This window comes from Haliotis rubra, unplaced genomic scaffold, assembly GCF_003918875.1.
Source record: "Haliotis rubra isolate DU_JTF1 unplaced genomic scaffold, ASM391887v1 Scf487, whole genome shotgun sequence".
NCBI lineage: Eukaryota > Metazoa > Mollusca > Gastropoda > Lepetellida > Haliotidae > Haliotis > Haliotis rubra.
The window spans coordinates 568,336-583,605 of record NW_025767176.1 but is presented as its reverse complement, the minus strand read 5'-3'; the positions used below and the strand labels follow the sequence as shown (position 1 = coordinate 583,605).

General features: G+C 38.0%; 1 protein-coding gene across 2 annotated transcripts in view; it reads left to right on the top strand.

The window, feature by feature from the left end:
• LOC124291238 (allatotropin-like) overlaps positions 1-15,270 on the top strand; it is a 61,323-nt gene that overhangs the window by 39,212 nt on the left and 6,841 nt on the right. For both annotated transcript variants that reach the window (XM_046728180.1, XM_046728181.1), the window contains one exon: positions 9,619-9,810. In XM_046728180.1, coding sequence (XP_046584136.1) covers positions 9,629-9,810 — 182 coding nt within the window. In that variant the 5' untranslated portion in view covers positions 9,619-9,628. The remainder of the gene's footprint in view (positions 1-9,618; positions 9,811-15,270) is intronic.

Genomic DNA, 15,270 nt, shown 5'->3' with positions numbered 1-15,270 from the left:
TCAAAATCGATCGTAGACTATTGTCATTGTTTACAACATTACTTTGATATTCTATTTCCATTGCAGGACATTTCACCAGAGTTAATTTAAACGAGCACGTTTCTTCTCAGGTGCAGACAGGTCTTCACAAGGTCTTTTTTATTGTTCTCTGAGTTCTAAACCTGCCGGTTAGACAATGGATCAATATCATTTTATTCGTGTTTATACTGTCACCTTTCACACCTAAACTCCACCATTTTCTGTTTCCCAAACTGTATTGCCAGTGTATGCAGAACAAGGCCAATAATTAGGTGTCATTTCACCTTCTATCGTTTCCATTAACGACAGTCAACACACCGACATAGGAAGAATGTAATTTAGCCTCGGCGGACGAATTGGCTCAATAACGGAGAATGTAACACTTAAATCCCCGACCGTCTAGCTGCAGCTAACTCTGGGAGGTGGAACCAGAGTATGGGTTGTTAACTTGCCATTCTGTACCATATAACACAGCTTTCACTGTCCTGTTTATGAGCCTATGGAGCTTTGTTGTACCAAATGCAGAATTCATCAGACGACAAGATGCTCATTTTCTCGCAGTACGTCACAAGGATATGAAGAAAACTCTATTTTGAAAGCGTTACCAGGAAAGCGGATTGTAAAACGTTTTATATTACTCTCGATTGAATTTCATTCATATGTGAAATGATATGAACGCCCATGAACTGTCAAATGTCACTTTCTGTTTACGTCGTCGTGTCAACGATGCCATCTGCATTTACAGCGTCACTTAAAGGGACTTACTGTAGAAAGTATCACTGAGCCTATTACAGCAAGTCGTATGTCTGTCGCCTTCTGATAATCTTCGACGTCTCACGGGGTCGAGTCGTGAGCTGAAGCCTCCCATGTAATGACAATCGACGCCTTTGATTTCATTTTCTGGAAGCAAAGCGGAAAGGGTCTAATTCGGTGAGACTTGTCGCCCCTGTGGGATCTCAATAACCCCATCTGTATACCACAGGGGGCATCCGCAGAGCGTACTTATAATAGATTGTGCAGAGGACAGTCTCGCGAGACATTCTTTCTGTATTGTTTAACAGCTAATAGTATCATGTATGTTTAAGCGATAAACGATTTGTGGAACTTCACTGGCCTTCGCAATTTACTTAACACTGACATTTGATATGTTCTTATGATGTTTACGTAACAGAACAATAGTTACAAATTACGTTACAAAACAGATGTGCCACTGTGTTATCTAAATGCCACCATCCTCCTTGAATATCGTAAAACTATTGAATATTTTGCATATTTTGCCTGTGACTATTATTCAGTGATGGGAAATTTAAATAGCTAAATCTCTTTTTGTTCTACCGAGCAGTATTTAAAATGAATGTTAAAAAGAAACCAATGGATATGAATTTTAAAGTTATGCATTTTCTTTAACAAACTGTCAGAAAAACAATTAATACATCAGGCGAGATACCCCGAATGTTGTCCTTATGAAAATACAATTGTGGCATGTTTTTTCAATAAATATGTTAAAGATCATCATATGACTTGTTAATGATGAGCGACGAGTTCTTTGATGACACGCAACGATTTCAAGATGTTTTGAAGAAGACATGTGAAGGCTGTCCAAATATTACCGTCAGTGTATTTTTACTTTAACCATATGTTCCCGTGTGTGTTCAGAGTATCACTTGAAATGAACTTAGCATTTGTTTGTACCTGGTACCGTCGGATGAGCAGGATACGCTCATCGTTTTGACGCGAACTGGTATAATTTAATTTACCATTTGTATCTACGTATTTCATAACACAACGACGAAGCATCGCATCATCTGAAATGCAAACCTAGGATTATAAATAGTAGGAAACATGGGGTTCAAACAACGGTCCTTCTAGATTAGGAAAGTCAAGGATTGCTACATTGAGCTGTGACGCTTTAACCGCCCGCGTTCCCTCACAAGCAATGATACACGTAATGTTTAAGATGCAGCATCTCATTAAACAATATCGGTTACCCACTTGTATGTTAATGTCGCATTTTCTGATCCTTTGGGAAATAGAAGAAGTTATTGATTTGCTTCATGCTATGTAAAAATACCCGTTGAAGAGCAAACATTCCAAGTGATTGATCATTCTTGTTCAACGTTGAGAATGATTGTACTGCAGTTGCCTGTAATGAACGTGTAAAGAGCAATCATTTATTAGCCAAACATGCTCAGTAATCATGAGATTTCTTCGGCTTTGCTGAAGACCATTTTTTTGCATTCCTACGTTTTATATGTGCTTATTCCATATCAAATTTGAAATATGAATTTCGCTCTGAGAAAATGGTCGTATGGAGACGAAATGACCAGCAGAACGTACAGATAATGGCTGACTTCTTTTCACCAGGGATCACGGATAGCAACTTGACTTAGCTTGACTATATTTGACGGATAGCTTAGATTGTATTGTGGAAAGTCAAGATTCATTAATTCTTCAATTTATTTACAAATTTCTGATGTAAAAGGTTTTACTCAACCTTAATAGATTTGTAATGTATTAATGGACAAATACCAACACACACATTTGTCAAATGATGTCTAAAACAAAATAGTTGTTCATTTGTTACTCTGTTCTCTGTGGTATCTCATCCATGTTTGTTAAAACAAATGTATTTCATAATACAGATAAATAACATCAATATACACCTGTTACGTGGTCCTACATGGTAATCACTTAAAGTGTCTACTTTGGAAGTGGTTTGAGGATTAAGTAAATCTGACAAATGGCACCAGGGAAAGGATGTCTAAATTGAATTGAATTGAAATCATCCCTAAAATCGGCTACACGGGAAACGTAAAGGTCGTGGTACCTACACCATGTAGAAAATAGCTTAAGCTTTAGATCATTTGAGTAATGAAAAAGCACAGCCGCAAAGGCACACCATCTGAATTATCTGTTTGTGTGGCGATGCATTTTGGGCATCAATGAATAGCCGCAAGTTGTTTATCGATTCTGCTGACTGTATTCGTGTTCTCTTGATTAGGTATGAAATATCGTTCATTTTTCATATTTCGGCTTTTTACGCTTATCACTTTATCTCCCTTGGGAGAGAGACAGTCAGTCGGCACTTATTCACAAACCTCATCTGAATAAGAGATAGCAACATGGCCAAATTCGTTATTGTTAATAGGACTATCGATTGGGATCATTTGAATGTCATTTTTGTTTTCTCTACTGATTATAGGTTGATGTATTACAAATAAGTGTTTCAAATTGATAGCGTTTTGTTGCAAGTGAGACAACACGTCTTGGGCACCTTAAATGTCTTGTACATTCAAGATGTGAGACAGTTTGCCTGTAATAGCCGTTAAATACTGACACACTTTACAAGCAGCGTGCTTACTGTCTTGTCTCATGGTACCGTGTTCCAGTGATACGAAAAGTACAAGATTCACGTTTAGCATGATACTTTGAGACAGAGATAGTAGGATGTAGGACAGCTTTGAGCAGTATATTGGGTGCATCCAGTCGTTGGTGCTCATTGTAGGAAGAAACCTACACGCTACGTATATATTCGCAGTTCATACAAATGAAATAATACGACAATGTCTACAATGTCACAGTTTAAAATACTTTAGCTTTGTTCTGTACGTAGATGGCAAATGAATACTGCTTTGTTGAAATAAGTATCATAAGTGTTTTGAGGAAAGGAAAACATTCAGAGGACATCAGTTGAAACATTGTGCAGTCATGAATGACTGGATTCATTCTACTGACTCATGGCTCGAGTTGTTGGATGTCTGCTTCCGATTTCAACCATCTTCGTCATGCACCAAAACAGGAAATCCTTCATGAGACTGTTTTCCAGAGCGTCAGAATACATCAAAACGATAATTCCTATTCCTGGACTAACATATAACGCACTTATCCATTTAGAGGCATCGAATGACTTCTCATATGTACGAAAATAAAGTAACGCTTTAATGAAATATATATTGCTGTTACTCAGTGCTCCAAGTGCAAAGGATTTGGTGGATGCTTACGTTCCACTGAGACTGTATCCAATTGCTTACTGAAGACCTTTCGCGCCGCGGGATATAGTGAATTGAGGCAACCGGTAACGCTGGAATACCAATATATGACGCCGGACATACAACTTTGGTGAACAGGCTGCAACTTAATGAGGATTTTCTTTAGAAAGTTTTATGTTTATTCTGTTTATCAAATCATAATAAATCAAATCTTTGAACATCAGACATGCATCAGAGTTGCATGTGAAGCATCGTTCCCATCATCGTTAACTCCGTATCCGCAAATTATACGTTGTATGAGAACGTCCTCATCTGTTGACAATATAATCTTCGGGTAAAATATAGCAATACACCAAGGAGACGAAGTTATTAATGATATGAATTCTTAGCAAATATGAAATTGACATGATACATTCTAGTCCACGGATTTAATACTTCAATTGCTGACCCCTTGCAGCGGTTTGAAATTTACATTCTACAGACGCAGGAACTAACGTTATTATTGTCAGAGAAATTCAATAAAGGTCTGCCACTACCTGTATGTCATATTTACATTGCCAAGTTCGAGACATTTTCTTTGTCCGTTAACGGACGGAGTGAGTGGTTATGGCTGAAGACACGCGGACCAACTAATGGAGTTTTAGAGCTCCCGTGTTTACACTGCAATGCGGACATGTCGTGGGATCTATGGCTCCTCTATATCACGCTTCTTGACAATACAAGCATACACACACGTAAATAGGGTTGCTTCATTAGTGACAGAAAATGCGAATAATAACGAATAATTTCAATACACCACCTCCCATCTAGAGTTATTTGAAGAATCGTTTCGTGTGGTTATCGATATTCATGTTGGTGCCTTACACAGTTGCTTGTACTGATTTGTGAGAGAATTTACACAACTTGTTTTCCATTAAGGTATGATTGATGACTCTTTATAACAGACACGCCTTTTTCAAAGCTGCATCAAGTACGTAATATTAGCATTGCTTATTATGTAAATATGAAGCGTCACTTTCATTTGTCATAATGTTAAGTCATTTATTTTATTCTTTTAAAAAATAGTGCAACATTGTGAAATGACTTAGTGTTTTCTATCAATTTCGTCGTATATACACGTCTGTATTCGTCATGCAAACTTAATCTCTTTTTACTGTCCCTTTGAAACATTCAAAGGGTCGTTTCGGGCTTTATGCAACAGAATCCAGGGAGAGAAATACTACATCAAACTGTCGCATTACCGAGTCTTGCGTTAGTAACCTATTACTTTCGCTATGAAATAATAATTCTACCGTTCAATATCCATCAGTAATATAAACAAAGGTTTTGATCGTTACTGTAACAGTCTGTACGATTTGTTGATACAAAACTTACGAAGTCTTCCGAAAGGACAACATCTATTTTTGACTGTTTGGTTTTTGGGTAGGAATCACAAGAAATATAGGACGCTTCAGGAAACGAAAGCAATACATTCAAGCTAGAAAAAACATGTTTCCGTTCATTTGACCGGATACGTGATTTTCACACGATGTATAAATCGATGTGTCATGAGTCTGAAGACACTTCGACTATTCCGTCAACAGAGTGCCTGTCATGAAATTGGTTAACAGACGACGAACCTAGAGATAATAAAATATGTTTTGTAATTACAAAATACAGACCTGACTAATGAAATGTTTTTCCAACACAAACCTAGGTGAAAAGCATTAATTTTCCGTAAAACATCTCGATATATGAATGCTAAAATTGTCCAAAGCAGTATATGTGTCTGTACGTGAATATTTCATGGTCACATATATGCACTGCCATTATAATTGTATCCTTAGTTTAACGGAAAATGGACTTTATAAAACCTTTTTCAGAGGTTTCTTATGATTATGGATTACTATGATGTATTTATGTTAGTGTCGCAAATCGACAATATCATGTTTTTAAAATATTATTTGAAAAATCATTTAAAGTTATTAGTTGTTGACATCCTTTACCAGCTTCTGATGAAAAATTAAAGCAAGGCAATTTACAAAACATCCATGACGTAACTCGGGATGATGGAATATGTCAGTGGCAATATGAATGTTGTGTTCGAACTTACATTTTGATTTATGCATTTCATTTGGTAATATATCATCAAAATGGTATTTGGGGGTGTTTAGACAGATAAATTGTGATTAGAAATAATTACAGTAAACTACAGATATAGAGAAATGAAAAAGACGACTATGTTTTGTTCGTTATAACAGTAGTTCGTCATTTCTATTAAAATATACAACCGGTATCCATTATATACGGTATCCATCAGTTCGTTTTAAGCGTGTTCGCTATAAACGTTGTTTACTTGAACCAGCATTAACTGTTCATCAAGCAGGATTATATCTGTCAGTGGCTTTATAGAACCTGTTGCAGCAAGGAAAATATAGTTGATTTATTTATAATAATCATTGAATTCTTTAAAGTCATTATCGTACAGGTACCGTGCCTCGCTTAATAAAAGTATACCGAAACGTCGCATTGAAAAAAAGGAACCGCTAACAATGGGAACTGTGAGAATCGCTAACGAGATTCCATGTGCATTTGAGACACACGTGAGGTAGATAAAAGTATTTGCATATTCCTATATGTCAAGAGTCGGTGTACGGTTTGCGGTAGGAAGAGAGTGAGAAAACTAACTCCATAGCTTTTGGTATATATATATATATATATATCTGCCATACATAGACCAGTCAATATTTAAAGGTTATATATATATATATATATATATATATATAATCAGTGTAAATTAGCCTTTGGAATTTTATGTTCAGTCAGACAAAGGTTGATTCTCATCGGTCGCAATTCCACATGTGAACTTCAGTTTCCGCCTAACCTTTACGAACCAACACTGAATCAAGTCTCATTGCTTAATATACATATTCGACATTCAGTATCTGATCCGGAATTAAATTATTTCGTAAAACATGATAAGTATTGTACGCGTATGTAGGTTCTATTTCAAATAATTGTGCTGTCCGCATAATTAATTGTCTAGACACGGTTAGGCGTACATGTAACACTCCAGAACAAGGTATGTGACCCAAGCTAGATTTGTCTGAAGTCATGTCCACCACATTAGCTGTGACAATCTAAAACCTTCATTTAGAAACGTCTGGGGATCTTAACAGATACTAGACAAATACAACGTTTGATGATGGCGTTATTTTACACTTCATTCCCACAAACACTGGTAAGACAGGCACTAATATGATCCTTCAATTCTGTGAAAAGTCGTTGACACCCCCAGGCGAGGATATGGTAAGATTCCTAATAGAAGGAGAGAAGGTTCTCTGCCAACGAAACGCGTAGTCTCTTCGTTGTGTCGTTAAAAATACCACCACCCTCTAGAGGAGATATGACTGGTCATTTAACGCTCGGATCTATGCGAACTGTTCAAGCAGATATATCTCTGTTGCAGTCACTACGATATACTGACACTATAATGTGCAAATATGAAGCATTGCTTCACACAATATATGCTATAAGTTTGATTATTTTTATTCAAGTAGTTTCTGAAGTAAATGAACATCACCCTGATAAACTGCGATTAATTGTGAACTACTTGTGTTGTTTTTCTATCGTGTGGTACAAAAGTAATGCTACTTTCATGATAAAAATGTGAATCAAAAGAAAAAGAAAATGTGTACTTTCCTCTGAACAAAGATCGTGAATGATTTTATACGTCAACCTCAATATTTATATATTATTTTTGTGTTTGTTCTTTGTGACCGTCTCTATGTGTTCCCGTCTGTTTCTCTGAGCTACGTCTCCGTGAATTATTTTCTTCTATATTTTTTCCGTTTATCGCATAGTTACCACGACGACAAATGTGTTTTCCGTTCTCTTAAGATGAGATATATACTTGAAATCACACTGTTTTTACCACGAAACGATCCACTTCCCCTGCTAAATATTTTCCTTCATCTCTCAACATCCACATCTTAAAACCATTCCCGTAGGGCAGAGGTCAAATACACAGTCCATGATGTGGGTGGGTGTATTTAGAATGTGTTTGTGCAAAGACAACTCAGTGTTTGTGAGCCTCGGAAGTCAAATGTAAGGTTAATCTCTTGGAGGCTTCATGAAGCCATAGCAACCTCCCAGTTCCAGTACCCTCTGACCCCAGACCATTGGCCTTGTCTGTGCCCACAGGCGATGGTCATCATTTGCACATTTCATAAACACACGGGTTCTGATCATGGCGCATCTCAGTATACAACCCTGTTCCGTTAAATGATGGTAGTCAAGTTAAACACACACGATGGTGTCTGGAGTCTGCCTCGATGGCAGCAGCCACTCTCATAGGTAGTGAAGATTAAATGGGCAAGCACGTTAGTGATAATTATCACCCCCTAGACGTGATAGGACAAGCTGGTAATTGTGATGTTATATTTGCCAAAGGGGACGAATAAAACAGTCATGTGTCTTGTCCGCATTAAGGAAATGTGAGCAAATTACTTCAACGTTGGGTTTTGCATGTGTCCCTAGGAGACAGCCACAGTGGCATACTATAGTTTGAACATCATAATTAAAAAGTTAATTATAGTTAATCTTGTTCTCGGTGGTACCAATGTTTGCGCGAGTGAGTGCTGTCTTACGCCACATTTAACAATATCCAAGCAATAGCCTTTACGACGTAGTACCATAATTTGGCCAAACCAATTGTTCTTCCTATTATGTTTGAAGGCTTGTAATCACCAAAAGTGGTGAATATCTGAAGCAGTATCAGTTCCGGCTGACCCTCCAGATATTCTGACACGCCGTGTATAACTGGAATTATTATTATTTTTATTATTATTTAACGATATTTATATAGCGCAGTCCAGGCAACTAGTGCTTGTTCAAGGTGCTGGTCTAGATTATCACCTGTTTACTCTTAACCAGATAGCACCATAACCCAGCTGATTGGATTCATGATAACCATATATGCCTGAAAACTGTATCACCTTGGGCTTTCTTGCCACATTAAATTGACACACCGTGGAGTCACTGAACTGTTTTTCAAAACGTTGTAATACAGAAAGAAACCTTCAATCAGATGTCAGGCTCAACAATCTTGATTGAAGTAATTCCTTGTGTGATTACTCAAATTTCATATTATATTCAGAATTGCAGTAATACATCCGACAAAACTTTCCACATCAACCACAACCGCCGTGATATTGATGGAATATTGCTAGAAGCGGAGTAAAACTAAACTCACTCACTCAACGAGAAATATATGTCCAGATCAAAGTCGATTGTAAGACTTCGACCATATATGTTTATAAATCACTGTCACAAAGTAATGATACCAGGTGTTCGCGAAAAACGTGAACGTATCCTGTCCCACCTTTGGCACCCTACATAAAACCTAAGTCTAAAATATCAATAGAAAATTGCAGAAGCATTGTATGTTTCACACAATACATTTATAAATAAGAACGCATTGTCTGCGACAGTGTATATTCCTTGAGGAAGCAAAAGTAATCAGTTCGTTTAGTTCAGTTTTTTACTTTGATTTAAGGAGATCAACACTTCCCCAACCCCCTTCAAACCAATCCAATGTATGACCTTCAAAGTGATGACGTCTTTGTTTCAGATTTTCCACAATGATGAGAACAACGTTATTAATGCTAGGATTGCTGCTGGTTGCCGTTGTCGCCTCCCTTCCTCACAACACCCACAGCCGGCAGAAACGAGGGTTCCGAGCCAACTCAGCAGACAGAGTGGCACACGGATATGGCAAGAGAACATACTCATCATGGGAAAACAGTTTTAACACAGAATCAAAGTAGGTGTTTCTCCGGGGATGTAGTGGGGAAGTGAAAACAAAACTGACAAAATCGCTTCCATTATCTGAAGAACGTCCATTGTATGATTTTTCGTCTAAATCACAAGCATGTGTTTATCATTAACAGTGATGAAAAACGAGAAAATGGGAGTCAAGGCCGCCTACTGGTGGTGGTCACCCCTCTTGTCTTACAGTCTTAGGGATATAATTTGTCACTTATAATCTTTATGAAACTAAAAACAAAGAAGGTATCACTGGTAACCTTTATTTCTATGTCACATGGGTCTGGCAGTGGGAGGTATTGGCTAGTTGACCATTATTGAACGATATAAGCATATCGCTACTCCTGAAGCTCACCTTCCCTTTCAATCTCCTTTGCATTGATATTAACTGAGGTGGAGCTGTCACTGGTATATGCATAGAGATGTGCATCGAAATACAACTGGTGATCGGGTACCTACGGCTTGCTTAAGTGTCCTATCCCCACATTTCGCATTCATCGTATTGATGAAGAAGTACATAAATTCTTATTGTCTTCTCACTCAAACTCTGATGCAATTTGCTTTTATTTTCGAGTTGCATCTGTATGTAAGGTAGCCATATTTCCACACAAGTGCCAATCAGGGTCAGCGAGTAAGGTTTGCATAATCAAGCTATAATACACAGGACTAAAAACTCGCAGGTATAGTTACAACATACAAACCTTAGTCACTGTTTTGTAAACCCACGCATGCGCATGATACCTTTGGGAAATTAAGCTTTTCGTATCTTTTGAAACGTTGGTTGTCCTTTACGAGACTGTAAAACATGGAAGTCTCAAACTGTTTGTGAAGCAACTTGCTTGCTTTGTCTCGAGAGTTCAGTGAGCTACTGTTTTCCCTTTCACTTGGAGGCAAAGCTATTTGTCTTCCAGAAATCTTCCTTAGATCTTTTAGTCAATGTGTCGATCTTCTTATGTTTTCATATAAAGTGCACTGACAAAACAATGCAGTGTGGCAAGTGCTATGTTAATGCTTTCCAGGCTAAGGTATATCAGAAGGTGACTGCGAGTTTTACGTAGATGAAAGCTTTTACCAACGCAATGAATTGTGGGAACTGAACCCGGTTCTTGCCAGCTTCCCTGAAGTCTACATGTGCCAGTTTGTTTAAAGAAACGTATAAGGGCGGTTGGGTAGCCTAGTGGTGAAAGCGTTCTCTCGTCACACCGAACACCCGGGTTCGATCCCCACATGGGTACAATGTGTGAAGAATATTTCTAGTGTCCCCCGCCATGATATTGCAGGAATATTGCTAAAAGCTCATTCACTCTAGTCTTATACGGACACTTACAGCCTTAAATGAACAAAGGAAAACTCTCTGGCTAAATATTTTTTCTTGATATTTCTTTCAGTATGTAAAAATATATTCACTGAATTCAGTGTTTAAGTGAAAATTACAACGAACACACTTTTATGTATTACTGCCTTCGTTGCAGACAGAAGTAATCTAAAATTTCACTTTGCGTTATGCACGATATTTACATTTAGATCCGTTTAATCATGCTTTCATCTCAACATAGGATGAATGTTGCTACAATCAATAGTCTCTTTGGCGAGCTTATATAATTGTACACTATATATGCAACACAAATATTACCGGATTTTCGCATGTTATAAATGTATTACAAACCCCAAATCAAGACAACGTCGGAGACATATTTCCAGATATTTGCTATATTAAACGAAGTGGCAAACTTCTGACTAGGCCTCGAGATGTCGCGAACACGTGGTAATTTCACTATTCCATACTGATGCAAGAACATTTGCTATTGAGCTATTTGACATCGTACACAGGAAACTTTTGAATTTCTGAGCGATATAGGGTGAAAACACGCTCGGTGTAAGACTGAAAGACTGTACTTTCCAAAATTCAACTTCCCTTTTTTAGTCGAGCAACATTCCGGCAGCTTCATCCTTGGTATTTACATTTGACACCTATTGAGGTTCTTTCTATAAAACAGATGTCCGATGCAACTGCAGATGGAACCCGTGTATTTTGCTGTTAAATAATTCACTTGCCTTTGTATGTGTTTCTGACGGGGACGAACGACAGGGCAGGATGTGTTTATCTTTTCGCGAACACCTATCAACAATATTTTATAGCTACTCATAAACACATGCTCCAAAAGGTTCATGTCAGACTCGTGGTGGACATTTGATGCATCAGTGAGAAAAATGATCATGTAAGACGCAAGTTTGACTTGTACCATAGTTTACGTTCCCAATATTGTAAGATAACCAGTTGACTAGCCTTGCATGTGTATATGACGTTAGGCATCAGTGGGACTGGATAGATTCACCTTTTAGCGAACACAACATATCACAATATTTTAGTCACTCATAATGACATGCTCATGATTTAGCTGGATTTGTCCAATCGGCGATTTCTCACGATTATGGAAAGATTGAATAGCATTGGACATAAGTTCGGTCATAATGCACGTGCCTATTGCACATTCCTGGTAGTCGGTAATGAATCTTGCATTTCAAATTCTTGCATGGCATCAGTCTCAACGAGGGAACATATCCAAGTTTTCAATCTCGCGTTTTCTCATTGCTGCATGTTTACGTTTTAGAAGGACGAGATGACCCGATCGTTACAATTTCCCATACAGAATTCAATAAGAATGTGTTTAAAGTCAAGAAATTCGGCATTATAGAAACACAAACTGCCACGTGTACCATAGTTTCTTTCTGACAACCATGTCGTCACTGTTTGTATTCTGTGAAATATATTTAAAATTTAGTAGATGTTGCTGCAATTGAAGTCTTGAAAAATCAGCTACAACTTTAGAGTTTCAGAAGTGCAGAAAGAAGAATGATAGCAATCACTCGATTTTGATCGCACGCTTCGATACCACCACGATCCATATTAGGATCTCTCTTTTCTCATAGTCCTTTTCATTGTAAATAAGACGTCATTGCTAGGTATGCTACATTTGCAGGCAAATCAGGCGGCAAACTTGGCAAACTTTACATTGATTTTCCGTAAAATGAACATATGTAACCCCATCAAGGAAAATTTACAACCCTTTTATGACGCCCTGACGTCACAAAAGTCGCTAAAACAACCCATATTTTTCCCTTTCGTAAATTCATTGAGTTGCATCTTGTCACAGGTTGCACGTTTTCAGAATAGGATGGGTCGTTGGTGTTTTGTCTGTTCATATAAAGGCATTAAGTCATTGGCAGCTCTCACGTTTTGCAAGTTCCGATTTAAATTGGGTGGCAGTTTAATTGGGAAGCAGAAAACCCTAGGCAGTAATCTAATACACGTCAAGCGAGGAGTTTCAACCCAGCAGAAATGAATGCAGTTTTCGTAGGAAAGACTGAATTTTGACGAGTATTGGAACATCAATCAGATCTTTAGAATTGTTAGGGGCTCCTAGCGTAGTAAGAAAAGGGTCAATTTGCCAATCCATGAGCCCAGGGCTTCTGCAAGTGGGCTAGCAACCCTGAGTCATTCATCAAAGTAATACGGGAGGTGTGCTAAGCAATTTACACATTCATCATCTGCTGATTGCTGAATATGCGCTTTTTCACCCCGCAAATACTAACCCTGCAAAGGTCACGTTTATAACTGGCCATTATGTGCTGACGGCAATTGAAAAGTCCTTATCTAATGGACGCTCCCTTGTTAAATGAGTATACTTTACAGAGGAACAGTCGTGCACTTAGTTAAACGATTCCCTGTAGTACAAGATTGATTTACGTCAAGACCTGTTCCAGATATTTCCTATTAGCCCTCAGGCAAATAACGCGTTCCGTTCCATACAGGACCTACAAAATCTAAATGAAGTCAGATGCGTGTTAAAAATTTAACGAGCTTATAATAAAACTGAGAATATATTTTTTTTGCTCTTTAAAGTACAAGTCAGATGTCCAGGTGAAAGAGCTGCTCATTTTTCTGCCCATACATGGACGTTCATAATGGATTGTGTCTGTACTTATGTCCTGCTCTGTTTATGACCATTGGAATATGGATGTGGTGTCGATAACAACTGTGATTGCTGCCAATTGTGTTATTGGCGTTTCTGGAATAAGGAATGATTAACGTTCAACGGAGGTAGGCGTCGTTTATAGTCATACCTTAGGGTACTTCAGGAGAAACATATATTATCTTATTTTTATATCTAAAAGAGCTGGCTGCTATTCAGTTCACGATTCCGTGTGCATGTGTATGTTATGAAGATGGATACATTACCAAACATGTAAGGATTTAACATTCATTCAACTTTGTAAATGCAAAGCTTTCCTGGTCCATTTGTGCAATTGATGTACTGACTGCATCTTCAACAGATCTGTTGTCTTGTAGACGTTTTGTTTCCTAAATGGTTTTCTACACCCCACCCCACCACACCACGCCACGCCACACCACACCCAACCACACCACACCACGCCACGCCACGCCACGCCACACCACGCCACACCACACCACACCACACCACACCACACCACACCACACCACACCACACCACACCACACCACACCACACCACACCACACCACACACCACACCACACCACACCACACCACACACACACACTACACTACACAAGCATTTACACTACGATACGTGACACCACACCACACCATACTGTACTATGCCATGCCATAAATGTCCGTCGTATATCCAGGTTGGTTGAAAGTAAAAAGGAATAATGAAACGTCCTTATGCCTATAGCTAGAGTACTTTCCTCTTAAATCTTCAAAATATTATTGTCATGAAGTACCTCATTTTTCCTAGAGACAGGTGCTGAGTAACTTTAAGTAATAGTGGGCATTCTAGTTCTGTATTACTATGTTCAGTAATCTACAAGGGACCACAATTTACAGTTCCCTATAACCCTTGTTCATTGTATACATTTCGAGTAAGATGTGGCCTGGACCGAAAAACACGTTATGCCATCAGTTCATTACGAATGAATGAATGAATGAAAATGAATGAATGAATGAATGAATGAATGAATGAATGAATGAATGAATGAATGAATGAAAATGAATGAATGAATGAATGAATACATGAATGAAAATGAATGATGAAAATGAATGAATGAATGAAAATGAATGAATGAACGAATGAATGAATGAAAATGAATGAATGAATGAATGAATGAAAAAAAATGCACAATGAGTTGTTAACATGCCAAGGAGTATCATGGATAACAACCTCTACGTTGTACATGTACGACTTTTCAGGGTTGTTCTCGCCCTTTCACCAGGTAAAATACCATTAAGATAAGCTCATACATTTTTCTTTGTATCTGGTTGTTCAACACCGCACTCGGCAACATCTGTCAGATGTATGAAGGCGGTGTGCAATTAATTGAATCTTTACCTTAATCCAATGATTGATTTTATTTGCATCTATCTACATATAGGCAAATGTGGTACGATGACATGCATCAACCAAGTCAACTAGC